The sequence below is a fragment of the Arvicanthis niloticus genome, chromosome 24, assembly GCF_011762505.2.
Source record: "Arvicanthis niloticus isolate mArvNil1 chromosome 24, mArvNil1.pat.X, whole genome shotgun sequence".
NCBI classification, from domain to species: domain Eukaryota; kingdom Metazoa; phylum Chordata; class Mammalia; order Rodentia; family Muridae; genus Arvicanthis; species Arvicanthis niloticus.
The window spans coordinates 34217831-34233701 of record NC_133432.1 but is presented as its reverse complement, the minus strand read 5'-3'; the positions used below and the strand labels follow the sequence as shown (position 1 = coordinate 34233701).

Genomic DNA, 15871 nt, shown 5'->3' with positions numbered 1-15871 from the left:
TGTCTCTGCTTCCTAGACTCAGACTGATGGGATAACTCAGGCCCATATGAGAAGGAATTCTTCTGGAACACAGAACCTTGTGGGGAGCCGACAGAAGGCGGCTATCATCCTTGCAGCCATCTTGAGCCCTATACCCTGACAAGAGACTTGTTTACAATAGCCTACAACAGCTGAGCACACTCTGATAACATCTTGTTTTAGATACCCAGGATCTTCCCTTGGGTGTGTGAGACTTAAAGGTGCGATTAGAGACTTAAAGGTGTGACTTAAAGGTGTGATTCAGAGATAAGACTTAAAGGCATGACTTAGAAGTGAGACATATAAAAGGCGAGAAGCAGACAGAAGAAATTAGTAGGCACTTGAGACTCGAGACTTGAGACCTGGAAGAGAAACTAGTTAGACACTTGTACTTGGAAGAGTACTTGAGACTCAAGACAGGCACTTGGAAAGAGACTAGCAACTTGGAACAGAGATTAGGACTTGAGATTTATTACAGAGGAACTAGGAATTAGGACCTGAGACTTGGTACTAGGAACTAGGGACTTGGAAAGAGAGAAGAAGAGAGACTGAAGAATAAACAGGATTGAATCACACTCTGTCTGGTCTCCATTCTTCGCGTCTGTCCTCACTCTCTCTCTTGCTGAACCCTGACCCAGGAATGGAGCAGCTTGGGGCAGTGCAGGCTCTAACAATTTAGCCCCCAAGGCTTTTGGCAGTGTGGGTTCCAACACTGATAGAGCGGTCTCGACATTTTGGCCCCCAAGCGTGGGGCAGAGCGGTCCTCGACAGAACCTAACATAGAATTTCCTACAATGCAACCTAGACAATAAGACATAGTGGGGCTTCCTGAGCCTGGAGTCTAAGCTAGAAGACTGGGTCTCAGTCCAAGGCTATTGAAATTGTTCTTGTCTACTTCTCTTCTCTTTCCCTGTCTGTCTCTGTCTCCCTCTTGTTTCCCCACTTTTCCTCTCCTTCTCTTTTCTTACACAGGGTCTATTTCAAGCCTGGGACTCACTAGATAGCCCAGGCTAGTTTCCTACTCAGAATTCTCCTGCTTCCTCCTCCTGGCCCCTGCCCAGCTTTGGCTATAAGCCTCTGAAGATCCACATGGAAGCATGGAATCAGCGGTGGGTTTTGTCATTACCTGAGACTGCCCTGGTGTGTGGGTCACAACCTCCTGAGGCTCCCTGCTGTGGCTGATATTGTCCTGTTGCTGGTGGAGAAGGGTGAAGCCTGCTGCAATATCACTGGGCACCAGGTCTGTGTCCTAGGTGGGAAAGTACAACAGTCTGCTTAGCATCCAGCTGAATATAGTTCGTAGGCAGATGTGCAAATACCCAGGTACATTACACAGAAAGAAGAATTTATTACTTTTTGTTTGAGACAGTCTTGTGCAGGTTAGGTTGGCCTTTGACTTGGTACATAGTCAAACATGACCTGAAATTCAGATCTTCCTGTCTCCATCTCTCAAGTACAAATGTATACTATGTGTGTGCACATTCACACATGTGAGCGAGTTCATGTAACATGACACGAGTGTGGGAGCCCTTAGAGGCTAGAAGGTGTTAGATCCCCTGAAGCTGGAGTCTACATGTTGATAAGCTAACCAATGTGGGTCCTGAAAACAGAATGCAGGTCCTCTGCAAGAGCAAGAGGTGATTTTAACCCCTGGGCCATCTCTCCTGTATTTTTAAAGAACATTTTCCTTTGCAGGATTCCTTATGGATGGATATTAGCGTAGTATTTTCTTTTTCATATCTTGTCCTCAGACAAATCTACTAGATTTATCATTTTATCAAAATTTCATTTTAAGTGACTTAACTATTTCGGTTTAAAGAAACTGTATCTGTGTGCAAGTGCACACGTGCTGGAGTACACGTGTGCTGTGTACACACACTGAAGCACACATGTGAAAGTCACAGGACAACTTCCGTGGATAGGTTCTCTCCTCCCAGCTTGCTTTGAGGCAGGATCTCTCTTTATACCTGCTCAACTGTGTTCTCCAGGCTGGCTAGCCTGTGAGCTATGTAACCATAGGAGGGCTTGGATTAAAGGCGCACACCATCACCCCGGCATTCTCATTTCTTAAGCTGGGGTGAAGTCTGTGTTATACGTACTCTGTGGAAGGTTCATGAGGTTGAATACATAATTATTGGGTACACCGTGTCATGGAAGAAATTAGAAATCAGTAAACACTAGTGAGAATTCTCATGTGGACAAACACAAAAGTCAGAAGTCTTCTAACAGCTGGGCCTGGTGGCACAGAATTATAAGAATACCCAGAATTATAAGACCCAGAGGCATGTGGATGACAAGTTCAGGTCCAGCCTGAGCTATACAATAAGTCCTTGTGCCAAAAACAAAAGGAAGGAAGGAAAGAAAGAAGGAAGGTCGAGTCACCAGGCCACAGGATGAGTTTGATCCCTGGAACACACGTGGTAGAAGGAGAGAACCAAGTCTTGCAAGTTGTCCTTTGACTCCACATGTGCCATGCATGCACCCACATACACAAAATAAATATAATTAAAAACAAAAGAAACTACACAAAATTCCACAGCAGAAGCACAGGAGGACCCACAGAGGGTCCACTGATGGGCAGAGAGAGTCTAGGATGCATGAAGCCTTGGGTTCCATCTCTAGCACTGCATAAACCTGTCTTGGTGGAGCACACCTGTAATCTCTACAGTCAGGAGACAGAGGCTGGAAGACCAGAGGTTTAATGTCATCTTGAGACCCTGACCCCCAAAAGTAAAAATGGTAGTTACTAGGTACCGCCTCTTCTTTTAGCTATCTTGAGATAGGGTTGAAGCACTCCCATAAGATGTGAGCGTGGCTGGAAAGATGGCTCAGTAGTTATGAATGCTTGTTGCCTTTGCAAAAACTGGAGTTCAGTTCCCAGCACCACTATCAGGCAGTCTCACAACTCCCTGTAACTCCAGCTCCTGAGGAGCAGGTACTTTCTTCCAGCACACATGAAGCACACACTCACACAGATGCAAGTGATAAAAATAAAACCAGTTTAAGGCTGGTGGTAGTGGTCCACACCTTTATCCCCGCACTCGGGGGTCAGAGGCAAGCAGATCTCTGTGAGTTCCAAGGCCATCCTGGTCTACAAAGTGAGTGAGTTCCAGGACAGCCAGGGCTACACAGAGAGGTCCTGTCTTGAAAACCCATAAATAGATAGACAATAAAAATAAAAACAAGTAAAAAGAACAACAACAACAAAAAGATTTGTGGGCACACTTCTTGGGTTCTCACAGAAAGGACCTGCTGTGCAGCCTGCTGTCACATCACAACTAGCTAGCTTTCCACAGGCCAAAGTCAGACACTATGGGAGAGGGGGAGGAGGGGGAAGGGGAAGAAGGAGGGAGAGAAAGGAAAGAGAGAGGGAGAGGGAGAAGAGGGAGAGAGGGGAAGAGGGAGAGAGAGGGAAGAGAAAGGGGAAAGAGAGAAAAGAGAGAAAGGAGAGAGAGAGTGCAGAGGGAGAGAGAGAGGGAGGGAGGAGAGGGAGAGAAGGAGGAGAGGGAGAAAGGGGGGAAGGAGAAAGGGAGAAGGAGGAGAGGGAGAGAGGGGGAAGGAGAGAGAGGGAGGGGGAAGAGAGAGAGAGAGAGAGAGAGAGAGAGAGAGAGGTACAGAGTGTCGAAAGGAATCTTCTTTTACTTGGTTTCAGAACCAAAACTAACAGTCGTTACCACACATCATTACAAAGACACACGGTGGGGAAGAGGAGCTCACCCACGTCCTAGAACAGCTCGTCCCAGAGCAAGCACTTCACTAGTGAGTCATGGTAAGTAGTGAGAAATATTTCTTTAAATTATATTTCACATTGTGGTGTGTGTGTGTAGAGGTCAGAGACAACTTGTAGGAGTCAGGTCTCTCCTCTCACTTATGTGGGTCCTGGGGATTGAACTCAGGCAGTCTATCTTGGCAGCAAGCACCTTTACCTGCTGAGCCATCTTGCTTGCCTGAGAAATTCTTTTCTGATACTCCTCTGGCAGGGCATTGTTTATATTCATGTCTATCTGCTGACTGAGCTAGACAGAGGAGATACAGAAAGGGAACTGGCAGATTCTTTTGTAATGTTATTTAGTTCCTTAAAAACACAGTGCACAGGCTGGGCTGTTAACAGACCAGTGTCGATGAAGACACACCTAGCCATTGAGAAGGGGGCTGAGGGCCGGGCTGGGGCTCAGCCAGCACAGACAGTGCATGCCTAGATGCATGAAGCCTTGGGTTCCACCCTTAGCAACAAATAAACCTGACATGGTGGTGCACGCCTGCAAACCCAGCACTGAGCAGGTAGATGAAGGAGAGTCAGAAGTTCCTGGAGAGCCTTGGCTACAGTCAGTTTCAGGAGACAGTCTCAAAGCAAAGCAAACAAGGAGCACGAAAGGCTTGGCCATCCTTGCAGTTAACTGCTGCCTGCCAAGCCCACCCAAGGCAGTGTGCTTCCAACCCCACACCCAAGGGGTACAAGTCCTCAACGCCACTTGACAGTGGCTCACATGGCTTTGTGTAGACACCCATCGTCCCACAGAACCATTTACAGAAACAGGAGAAAGAGACCACAGCAGACCCCTTCCGCTTACAGAGAAGTAGGTGGAGAACAGGTCGGCCGTGCTGGAAAAAGCGACCCTGGTGTTGTCGTCCTGGCCAACACAGCAGCAGCAGCACTGCACCCGGGTCTCCCACACGCTCTTTGCAGCTGTCTTCAGGCCAGTCAATAACTGGTTCGTGTTGTTACTGTCCAGGTGCTCGGGGATGCATGGGGGATACGGAGCCGTTTTCCCGCCCAGTGGGTCAAAGACAAAGATGATGGTGAGCATGGTGGCAGCAATGACAATCCAGCTGTGAGGAGGAAAGCATGGGACAGGCTGGGTAACCGTGAAGGGCGGTGGCCTGAGCCCACTCCACACGCACCAAGCAAGCCCTGTTTCTGTACTGCTCAAGGCAGAGCTCTGAAAACCCAACCGAGGCAAGTGATTTTCTTCTGGAGCGTTCCCTAGGAGGGTCAGTGAAATGGCTCAGGAGGAAAGGGCGCTTTCAGCCAAGTCTGAGGACCTGAGTTCGATCTCCAGGGCCTTCATGATGGAAGGAGAAAATCATCTTCCAACATGGGCCACATCATGCACATGCACACACATATGATTGACTACATAAATGAGTATAAAAAAAGAAAAAAAGAAAATAAAAAGGTTCCTTGTGAACCCACAGCTAACCCAAGTCCCAGGAAGACCAGAGTTCTGAGAGTGAGGACCTCAAAGGAGAAAAGGAGTCACGTGGTGAGCAGTGTTGTAGCCTGGACACAGACGTCACTGGAATGAGTTCTCCAGGACCCCCTGACTCTGACCCAGCTACTACTCAGCACTCTGGGGTTCGTCATAGTAAAACACAAAGAATCTCCGCACTGTGCAATACTCTGACGGGCGCCCCCTCCACGCTGGCCCACGTTTAATTACTTCTCTTTGTGTGTGGTGTATATATGTGTTCATGTGAGTACATGCATGTGTATAGAGACCAGAATTCAACATCGGGGGTATTCCTTGATCTCTCTCTGCTTTGCTAAGACTCTTATTGTGTAGAACCCAACGACTTGGCTGGCAGTCTATGTCCCGCACCCAGAAGTGTGGGGATCTGAACTCAGGTCCTAAGCTCTGGTGGCAGGCTTTAACAACTGCACACATCCTCAGCCCTGACCGTTTCCATACCGCCCACAGCATGCAAGGGCCTGCATGTTCTCCACTACAGTCTCGCTGGTAAGATGCTGACTCTGCTGCCTCTGCCCGGTGCCTCAGGGATGGCAGCTTCCGTTTCCTCACTTGTAACACAAAGGGACAAAACTAGACTCAGCTCTTTAGCTTGGTGGTGAGAGGGTGTAAAAGGCATCTGGTGCTGAAGCCTGGGACCCACATGGTTGAAGGAGAGCACTGACTCCCACAACGTGCCCTCTGACCTCCACATGGGCCATAGCAAAGAAGCACATCTCCCCACACAAGATTAAAACTGTTAGTACGGAAAATGTAAAAACTGCATTATAAACCTTATTTAGACTACTATACACTGTCTCAATTCCAGTACCATTTCTCATCTCACCTTTAACCTCCACCCATCCTTTGGCTATTGGGTCTCTCTCTCACTCTCTCTGTTAGTTTCTCTCTCTCTTTTCTTGCAAGATTTATTTTTATATTTTGTGTATGTCTGTGTCTGTGTGTGGGTATGTGTACATGAGTGCAGGTGTCCTTGCAAGCCAGAGGAGGACATCAGATGCCCTGGAGCTGGAGTTAATATCTATCTATCTATCTATCTATCTATCTATCTATCTATCTATCTATCATCTATCTATCTAGTGTGTACTTGAGTTACTGTTGGGTATATGAGTATATGACAGAAGGTTTTCTCTTTGATCAACTTTCACTTTTTCCTCTAAGGAGGTTCTCCTTTCTCTCTCTCTCTCTCTCTCTCTCTCTCTCTCTCTCTCTCTCTCTCTGAATCTGGGGCTCATGTTTTCTGGGATAGGTTGGGAGGCAGGAAGTCCCAGAGACCCTCCTGTCTCCACTATTCTTGGAGCTGGAGTTAAAGGCTGGAGGCCCAGTTTCTTTACATGGGTGCTAGGAACTGAACCCCAGTCCTCAGTTTGACAGAGGCACTTGACTGCTGAGCCGTCTCTCCTGCCCCTCCTGCTTATGAGAGAGGTAACTTGCAGAAAAGTAGGGCCTCGGAAGAAAGTGAACACTTAGAGATGTAAGCTGGAAGATGAGCTGTTTCTCACGGGCCAAAAGCCATCCGCTCAGTCTTTGTGAATTACTCAGAGAGGTCCCGCTCTATGTCACAAAGTTCACAGGACATCAGGGTGCTGTACCGCCCAGAAACACACCTAAGGAGAAGCTGGGAGGAGGAGGAGGACCTCACCTGACAATGACGGTGGCGATGATGCCAAGCACAACTGTCCTGTCACATTGGATACCTTTTGCCACCCAGGCGGCCCCCAGAGAAGCCCAGACCATCTCTGGCAGGAAGAGCGCCAGGCGGATATAGAGCAGCTTAGACATAGACTTCCGAGGTCCAGGGTTACAAATGGTTCCTGAAACACAGAAAAAACCAGCTGCTCACAAGCGTCCTAAGACGCAAAGCTGCCTGTCCAGCTACCGGGAGGGATGAGGGGCTGCAGGGATGGTCAGCTGAGAAAGAGCCTGTCGTACAAGTATGAGGACTGAGTTCATATTCCCTAGCATCCACATGAGAGCTGACAGAAAGGCGGTGTGTGTCTAACCAGAGGGCTGCTGGGATTGGAGACAGGCGGACTGGAGCCGACTGGCCATCCAGCCTGGCTGAACTAATGAGCTGTGGGTCCACTGAGCCCCACTGTCAAAAAGTAAGGTGGAGCGTGATTGAAGAAGGCACTTGACATGGACCTCTGACTGCTGCACACCACTTATACACACACACACACACACACACACACACACACACACACAGCCCAGACGCAGGGGCTGGGAACATTGCTCGGCAGTTAAGAGCGTGTACTGCTCTTGCAAAGGACCTGAAATTGGCTCTCAGGCTCTACACCAGGCAGCTCACAGCCCCATACAAATCACCCCAGCTTCAGGGGAGCTGCCCTCTGGCCTCCATGGGCACCCGCAGTCACGCACACATACCACAGTGAGCCACATAAACGCGTTCACAGAATTTTAAAATAAATCGTAAAAACCACAGCTACTGAACATCTCCGTTTTGCTGCACACCCACCCACCACTGAACTCCTAATTATACTTCATGCCCAAAATAGGAAGCAAGTGACAAAGCCGGGTGGTGCTGTGGGATGCAGAGGCAGGCGGAACTCTTGAGTGTGAGGCCAGCCTGGTCTAGAGAGAGAGTTCCAGGACAGCCAGGGCTACACAGAGGAAACTCTGCCTTGGAAAAACCAGAGGCAGGTGGAGGGGGAGAGTAAGAGGGGAGGGGAGTGTGTGTATGTGTGTGTGTGTGTGTGTGTGAGACACAGACAGACAGACAGACAGACAGACAGAGTGAAGGGTGAGGAGCAGGGCAGAAGCTTCACATTCACTGCTTAGACTCACGCTGGCTCTAACGAGGGAGGATGACATAATCACCACCCAGACTGGAATACTTCTAAGAAGCGAGAGTGCAGCTCTGGGTATAATTATCCTGGAGCAGCAGTATAGCGCAAGACGACTGTCCCAGGCAGAAAGGGAAGTAGTTACCCAGGTTCTCTCAGCCAGGAAGATAAGCACCCCATAAACCGGGCGCCTTACTAAACACTCAGTACTACTAGGTACTTTAATACCCACTATTCCTTCATCCTCGCAAACTGTGGGCAAGAGATTACATTTTACAAACAGAGGGTCAGAGGGCTTGATACGTGTGTGTGTGTGTGTGTGTGTGTGTGTGTGTGTGTGTGTGTGTGTGGTATTTATGTAGTATGTGGGATGTGTATGTGTGGTGTGTATGTACTGTGTGTGTGTAGCGTGGTATATATGGTGTGTGGTGAGTCTATATATGAGGTGTGTGGTTTGTGTGTGGTGAGTCTATGTATGTGGTGGTGGTGCATATGTGGTGAGTCTGTGTGTGTGTGTGGTGACTGTGTGTGTGGTGAGTCTGTGTGTATGTGGTATGTGGTATGAGTGTGGTGAGTCTGTATGTGTAAATGTCAAGCCTCCTGCTTGGCATTTATATGGTAATCGAATTTTACGTTTTCATTTACACTTCTTTATTGTGTGTGAGCACATGTGTGCCATGACATAAAAGAAGAGGTCAGGAGACACCCTCAGGAGTCAGTTTGTCCTTCCATTGTGTGGGATCAAACTCAGGTCACACAGCAAGCAGAACCTCCGCCTGCTGAGCTATCTGGCTGGCCGGAACAGCACTCTCACCATCTCTGAGGAATGAAGGAAGCCTGCTACTAGGTGACAGTGGAGAGACCCTAGAAAACAGGAACCAGACCTCCGCTGCGCTGGAAAGATGCCTAATATGGACACAGTCTAACAGGGTCAGAAGCATCTGTGACTGGGGCTTTCCCCACAGAAGTTCTGACACAACATTTTCTAAATACAGACAGAGAAACAGAGAGACGGAGTGTGTCTAATTAAGTTCCCAGAAATTAAATGAGGTATTGAAAGAAGCTGCATTTACCTAGAAAAACAGTTTTAAATTCCTTGATAATTTCATCTACATACATGGTACATTTTGGTCATCACCCCTCCCTGCCCCTCCCACTCCCTCTGGGGCCCCTTCTTCCTGAGAAGTCCACTCTTACTCTCATCTTTGGCTTTGTTTTGCTTTTTCTGTTTTTGATGAGTTTGATGAGGGTGACTGCCTGAGCACAGGCGGGAGTTCTTCCCTGGAACACGGGCAACTTACCAGTGGCTACATCACGGAAGAAAAATGGCTTCCCCTCCCTCAGCAACCATGACCTGCCAGTAGCCCCTGAGCTACAGCTGGGGTCTTGTGAGTCCCTCCCCAACCCACAGAGACTACTGATGGCCTCATCAGATTCAGGTCTTAGAAATACACATTTTTTTTTTAAAGACAAGGTTTCACTCTGTAGACCAGGCTGGCCTTGAACTCAGAGATCTGCCTGCCTCTGCCTCCAGAGTGCTGGGACTAAAGGTGTGTACTACCACCAGGCCTGGCTAGAAAAACACTTTTATTTCCATATTTGTTTTTTCTTCTCCATCCTAATTTGATGGCCCCAACCCTCAGAGGCACTGCTGCACTGGGCTATCCTCAAGAAAGACTTCCTAAAAGTGACCTTCTCAGGTCCCTCAGCAGCAAGTGGGACATGCAGAAAAGCAACAAAGGGAAGGTCTGTGACACAGATTTATGAATGACAGACATCTTAGCCACTTCTCTGATATAAAAGTTTAGCTATAGCCGGGCGGTGGTGGCGCACGCCTTTAATCCCAGCACTTGGGAGGCAGAGGCAGGCGGATTTCTGAGTTCGAGGCCAGCCTGGTCTACCAAGTGAGTTTCAGTACAGCCAGGGCTACACAGAGAAACCCTGCCTCCAAAAGCCAAAATAAATAAATAAATAAATAAAAATAAAAGTTGAGCTATGAGCTCTTAAGACACATACAGAGTGATAAAGGACCCTCTCCAGACACGGCAGAAGACAGGCCTCACGGAAAGGGCTCTGTTGACAGGCCCTTGAACTGCCTGCAAAGCAGACCATCCCCAATTACCCCCATGCTGTAACAGCTCAGGAAACTGAAACAGGAAAATCAAGTCTGGGCCAGCCTGGAATACACAGTAATACCCTGAAAAGGCAAAGAAAAGACCACAACAAAAGCAACATTGTTCTTAACTACGCCACATAAAGCTAGGACTGTGAAAAAGAATCACTCTGCTCCTTTCCACAAGCACTTGAGTGCACATGCAGATTATAGGCAAAACCTGATTACTACGTGCGCGTTATCACACTGGCCTCCCCAAAGGTTTGGCTAATTACATGCCCACAACAAGACGGAGCTGCTCGGTCATTTCTACTTCATAATGCAATGAAAGGTTTATGTTCATATCTTTGTGTATGGTTGGGGCTGAAAATTCTACAAATAAAAAATTATCCCATTACAGCTCAGGCTTTCGGCCTGTTTCTCCTACTGCTCTGGGTGGTTCCCTCATCTCTCACTGGAGCCCGAGATCTGTCTGGATGCCCGAACCCCTGCGCTTGGGAGGCAAAGACAACTAATTGCCCATAGTAGTTCCAAGTCAGTCAGGGCTAGGATGCAGACTTCACCTCAGAAAGAAGAGGCGTGGGGCTCTGGCCCTGTTGGAAGGTGTTCAACCATGAGGCCCTGGGTTCAATCCCTATTGATGCCAAAACAAATAAAAAAAAAATTTTAAAGGGCTATGCATATAGAAAATTGCCTCTTTTTTCCTGTCCTACAACCCCAACCCATACACTTGTCTTTTAAATTTTAAATTTTCTTCATTAAAATTTATGTGTGTATATATATGTGTATATATATATATATATATATATATATATATATATTTATATTGAGATAGGGTCTTAGTGTGTCGCCCTAGATGGTCTGGAATTTGCTATTTAGACCGGGGTGGCCGCAAACTCAAGAGATTCAACTGCTTCTCCCTCCCTGGACACTAGGTTTAAAGTTGTGAGTCAGCATCCCCAACACATAATTCCCCTTTAAGAAGTTTTTTCTTTAAATATTTATTTGTGTGTGGTGGGCATATCTGTGGAGGTCAAAGGACAACTTTGGGGAATACATTTTCTCCTACCATGTGGATGTCAGGGCCTCCCAAGTGCTGAGATTAAATGTGTGTGCCACTACCACCCAGCTAAACAGGTTTCTCTGTGTGGTTCTGGAACTTGCTCTGTAGACCAAACTGGCCTTGAACTCAAGAGATCCGCCTGCCTTTTCCTCTCTAATGCTGGAATCAAAGGCATGGTCGCCATGCCTGGCTAACGTTTTTTAAATTTCATTTTTATTTTTGTGTTTGTGCCTCTTCTCTGGGTGCACTGAGGGCCAGTAGAGGGCATTAGAGGTGGTTATGAGCCTGTATGGGGGTGCTAGAAACTCTTTTGTAAGAGCAGTAAGCACTGAGCCAGCCCCCCCCCCTCAAAAATACAGACAGACAGACAGATACAGGTAGGCAGACAAACACACATGTACACACACACAGAAAGAAAGACAGACACACACACAGGGACAGACACAGACAGACAGACAGACAGACAGACAGACAGAGGCGGGCAGACACACACGCATGTACATACACAGAGAAAGAGAGAAAGAAAGAGACAGAGAGAGACAGACAGACAGACAGACAGATGCATACAGGTTGGGGAGTCAGTCTATGTGCACGTGTCATAGCACATACATGAAGGTCAGAAGACAGGCTTTGGGAGTCAGCTCTTTTCTCCTGTGATGTGGAACCCAGAGATGGCACTCAGGTCCTCGGGCTTGGTAGCAAGTGCCTTCACCTGGGGAGCCATCTGACCACCCACAATGCTGGTTTTTTTTTTTTCCAGACAGGATTTGTGGTTTAAAGACTCAGGTAAGTTTTGAACTTGTCCTTCTGTCTCAGTCCCCTGAGAAGCTGAGATTACAGGCCTGCACTGTCATGTTCAATTTAATACGGTTTCATAAAATACTGTGTTGGGTTCCAATGAAAACAGCTCAAGTCATAAGTAACAGAAAACCCAATTCAAGCTGGATGAACTGGAAGGACCTGTATACCGGCTAACAATGGATGAGCAGGGGTAAGACAGACATCAGAGTTTCTCCAGGAGTACTTGTGTGTCTGTTCATCCTGGCCACGAGTGGAGACAGTCCCATTTGGAAGAAAACACAAAATCATGCCTTGGTTTGTTGTTGGGACCTTAGGAGGAGAGATAACCATCGTCCTAGGAAAGGAATTTGGACAACTCCCTACCTCAAAAATAAGGATCCAGGAAGGCAGCCAACACTCTGATGTAGACACCCACACGAAGGTGTACAGCATACATCACAAGCACACAGATAAGAGAATGTTCCCAAGTCAACTGTAGTGATAGGTTTTCAGCCATGGAAACAGTAAGAAGTTGTGTGGGACTTGGGAGGCGGCTCAGTGGTAAGAGCACCTGCTGCTTTTGTGGAGGACTCAAGTTTGGTTCCCAGCACCTGTGTGGTGGGGTTCGATACCACCTGTAACTGAGGTCCAGGCAAGCCCAATCCAGTACTCTCTTCTGATCACAGTAGGCACTTAGGTGCATGTGTTCATGTGCGCACACACGTTTTAGAAGAAAAAAAAAAAACAAGAACACCAGATACACTCTAAATGGGTGAACTATACCGTATGCAAATGGTACCGCAGTATGGCTGTTAAGATACAAAGCAGGTTTCACACAGAAAGTGTGGCTCTTTACCTCTCATGCTGACACACACGATGGCCAACACGGTGCATATAACAACTGCCAGGAGAACAAGGAGGACTATCAGGTACGTGCTGAGCAGGACTCCACCGGGGCAGTCCAGCTTCCTTCTGTGCGTGAGATATAACGTGAGACTGGCAATCCACCTGTGCACAGAGAAGAAACTGGCTTCATAAAACACGATATGAAGAAATAAAGGGAGTTAATATTCTCCAAAACAAGGCTAAGGTTCAACGTGGGATGTAATTTGCATAAATAAAAAGTCTATCCTGAGGCACACTGTTGACACACGTGTGGCTTTCTGTTCTTAATCCGTGTCCGTTGTGAGTCATGCACTGAGCATGGCAGTGCTTGCCCATAATCCTGGCACCAGAAAGGCAGAGGCAGGAGGATCATAAATTAGAGGCCAGCCTGAACCTGGGCTATATATGAGTTCCAGGCTACCCTAAGCTGCACCCTAAGGAGCCCCCACTTCAAAAACAAACAGGCTGGAGACAGTGCTCAGTGAGTAGTGTTTATGTGGTATGCAGGAACCCTTCGGTTGGAGTCCCAGTGCTACATAAACTAAGTATGCACACCTGTAATCCCAGTACTGGGGAAGTGGAGGCAGGAGGATGCAAACTTCAAGATCATCCCACACCTCATAGTGGGCTTTGAGGCAAGCGAGGGATGCAGGAGACCCTGTCAAGACTCAAAACGTAGGCAAGCTAGGGTTCTCCAGGAAAACTGCCACCATGCCACCAAGACTTAGAATCATGTGATTGGTAAACAAACTACCGTTTGCTGAATTAGTAACAGGATTTGTGTGTGTGTGTAGTTTAACATTCAATAAACACACATTGTAGCCAATTGTAATTCAAAACCAAGCAGGAAGCAAATTAGGAAAATAAGATACCAGGGTAGATACAGATAAATGAAAGGAGTCCTATGGACTGTTGACTGTAATTTGTAATTTGGCATCGAACAATGAGAGATAGCATGGGTTTCCAGAAGGTGAAGAGGCCTGCTTCACCCTAGAGGTACTTCAGCAGCAAACAGCAACCCCGCCCCTCCAAGCAATAATGTCCACCTTTTAAAAAAACTACATATTTTTATTTATTACTTATTTGGGGAAGAGTGTGCCATACCATGCCTGTGGAGAGAGGTCAGAGAGCAACTTAGAGGAGCCAGTTCTCTTTCTACCATGTGGGTCCTGGAGATAACAATTTAGGTCATCGGGCTTGGAGGCAAGCACCTTTACCCAACTGAGCTACCTTGCTGCCCAAGATTGTCCTATTAAAGATTAAAATTCCAAAGCCCTAAGAGGTGTCATCTGAGGTGATGGAGGGTTTAACTCGGTTGTAAAGCCCGGCATGCATGAAGCCCTGGGCTCAAGCACTAGAGGGAAAAAACAGAGGTAAGATTGGGCTAGGTAACTTTTCTATCCCCTGCCGCCACCCCCCCCCCCCCACCGCGCCTTTTTTTTTTTTTTTTTTTTTTTTGAGGGAGGGTCTTGTGCAGCTCAGCTGCCCTACAACTCACTATGTATCCAAGGATTAATGTGAACCGCGGATCCTCTTGTGCCACCCGCTAGCCATGGGTTTACAGGTGATCACCGCCACTACCAGTTCTGTGTGGAGCTGGGGATTTCAGACACACAAGATCTCCGGCATGCTAGGTGAGCACTCTACCAAAAGGAACTGTTACACCCTCAGCCACCAAATAACTTTTTCTGTCAGCCTTCCAAACACCAGGGCTCCGTGTCAGGAGTTAAAGAAAAAAAAAAAAAAAACTATCTGAGAAAACCCCGGCCTGACTAGAAAGGGCTTTGCTGCTCCCATTCCTTTGCCTCTTGAGAATGCTTTTTCCCAAGAATGTTATTCCTCGTGGCCAGGCATGCCAGGAGCTGACTTCACCCACCAGTGCCGTTTCCCACTGAGCGTAGCTGCATTTTGCAAAACCGGCCTATTATACTGGTTGCGGTGAATTGCTCCGAAATTGCTATTTCCCAGATTTTTGTTTTGCAGAGACATTTTTGTTTTGCTACCCTCCCAGCAAGGAAAAAAAAAAAAAAAAAAAAAAAAAAAAAAAAAAAAAAAAAAAAAAAAAAAAAAAAAAAAAAAAAAGAGGAGCGATCCAAAGTTCCGGTGCTGGGCTCCAGGAAAGAGAGACCTGGGACCTGGGGGCTATGGCTTTTGGATGCTCACATTTCCTTCACGCTCCCGGAGCTAGGGCTCGGCGCGCCGCACCCTAGGGCTCGGCTTGTACCCTGCAGCGCTGAAGGTCCGGGACCCCTGTCAAATGCACAGAGCGATTGCGTCTATACCTAGGTGTAGACAGATAGTGCTCGGGGGGCGCGGCTGCCCGTTAAGCACCAAGGAGGCACGACTTTTGTTGCCCTAACCAGCGCGCCCACCGCCCTCACGGCGGACCCACTTACCATAGCACACGTAGGAGCAGCTCAAAAGATCCGGGGAACACCAGGTCGTCGCTGGCTAGGGACCAGCGCCGGCCGAACAGCACCATCCCCGGCATGGCGCACCTCCCACCGCGCAGCCTAAGCCGCGCGCGCGCCCTTCTGACTCCGCGCGTGTCCGCAGCGGGGTCCCCAGCGCCGCTTGGGCGCACGCCTACGTAAAAGACCCGCGCATGCGCCCTCCGGCCCGAGTCCCTAGCGCACCCACTACAGACTCAGACTCTGCCTTTTTTGTCTCCTTCTCAGATTCCCCTGACCCGGAAGTCAGCTGCTGGCTGTTGAGTGCGGGTCAGGGTGTGTGAAGTCCATTCCGGTGTGGTCATTTCTGTTTAATAGGCTGAGGATTTAAAAGACCTGAAGGGAATGCTCTCCCTAGAGAGCCGCGCCTACGAATGGTGAAGCTAGGACGCAGGCCTGGGTCTGTGAATCTTCCTAGCTTGCGATGGCTTTGCTGTCTTTTGTGGTCCCTTTGGACTTACTGTGTTCAAGTCTACGCCACCCAACGGTTGGTGAGATCTGATCTT

At 48.0% G+C, this 15871-nt stretch overlaps 1 protein-coding gene across 4 annotated transcripts in view; it reads right to left on the bottom strand.

The window, feature by feature from the left end:
• The window catches only part of Daglb (diacylglycerol lipase beta), a 43666-nt gene extending 28063 nt beyond the window's left edge, over positions 1 to 15603 (bottom strand). For 2 of the 4 annotated variants that reach the window (XM_076923600.1, XM_076923603.1), the window contains exons 1-5: positions 15312 to 15602; positions 12887 to 13038; positions 6910 to 7081; positions 4590 to 4848; positions 1145 to 1267 (exon numbers count right to left, since the gene is read on the bottom strand). In XM_076923600.1, the coding sequence (XP_076779715.1) occupies positions 1145 to 1267; positions 4590 to 4848; positions 6910 to 7081; positions 12887 to 13038; positions 15312 to 15406 (801 nt within the window). In that variant the 5' untranslated portion in view covers positions 15407 to 15602. Of the gene's footprint in view, positions 1 to 1144; positions 1268 to 4589; positions 4849 to 6909; positions 7082 to 12886; positions 13039 to 15311 lie in introns of all 4 variants that reach the window. The other 2 variants (XM_076923602.1, XM_076923601.1) reach the window with 2 other exon arrangements.
• Between the last annotated feature and the right edge of the window lie 268 nt (positions 15604 to 15871).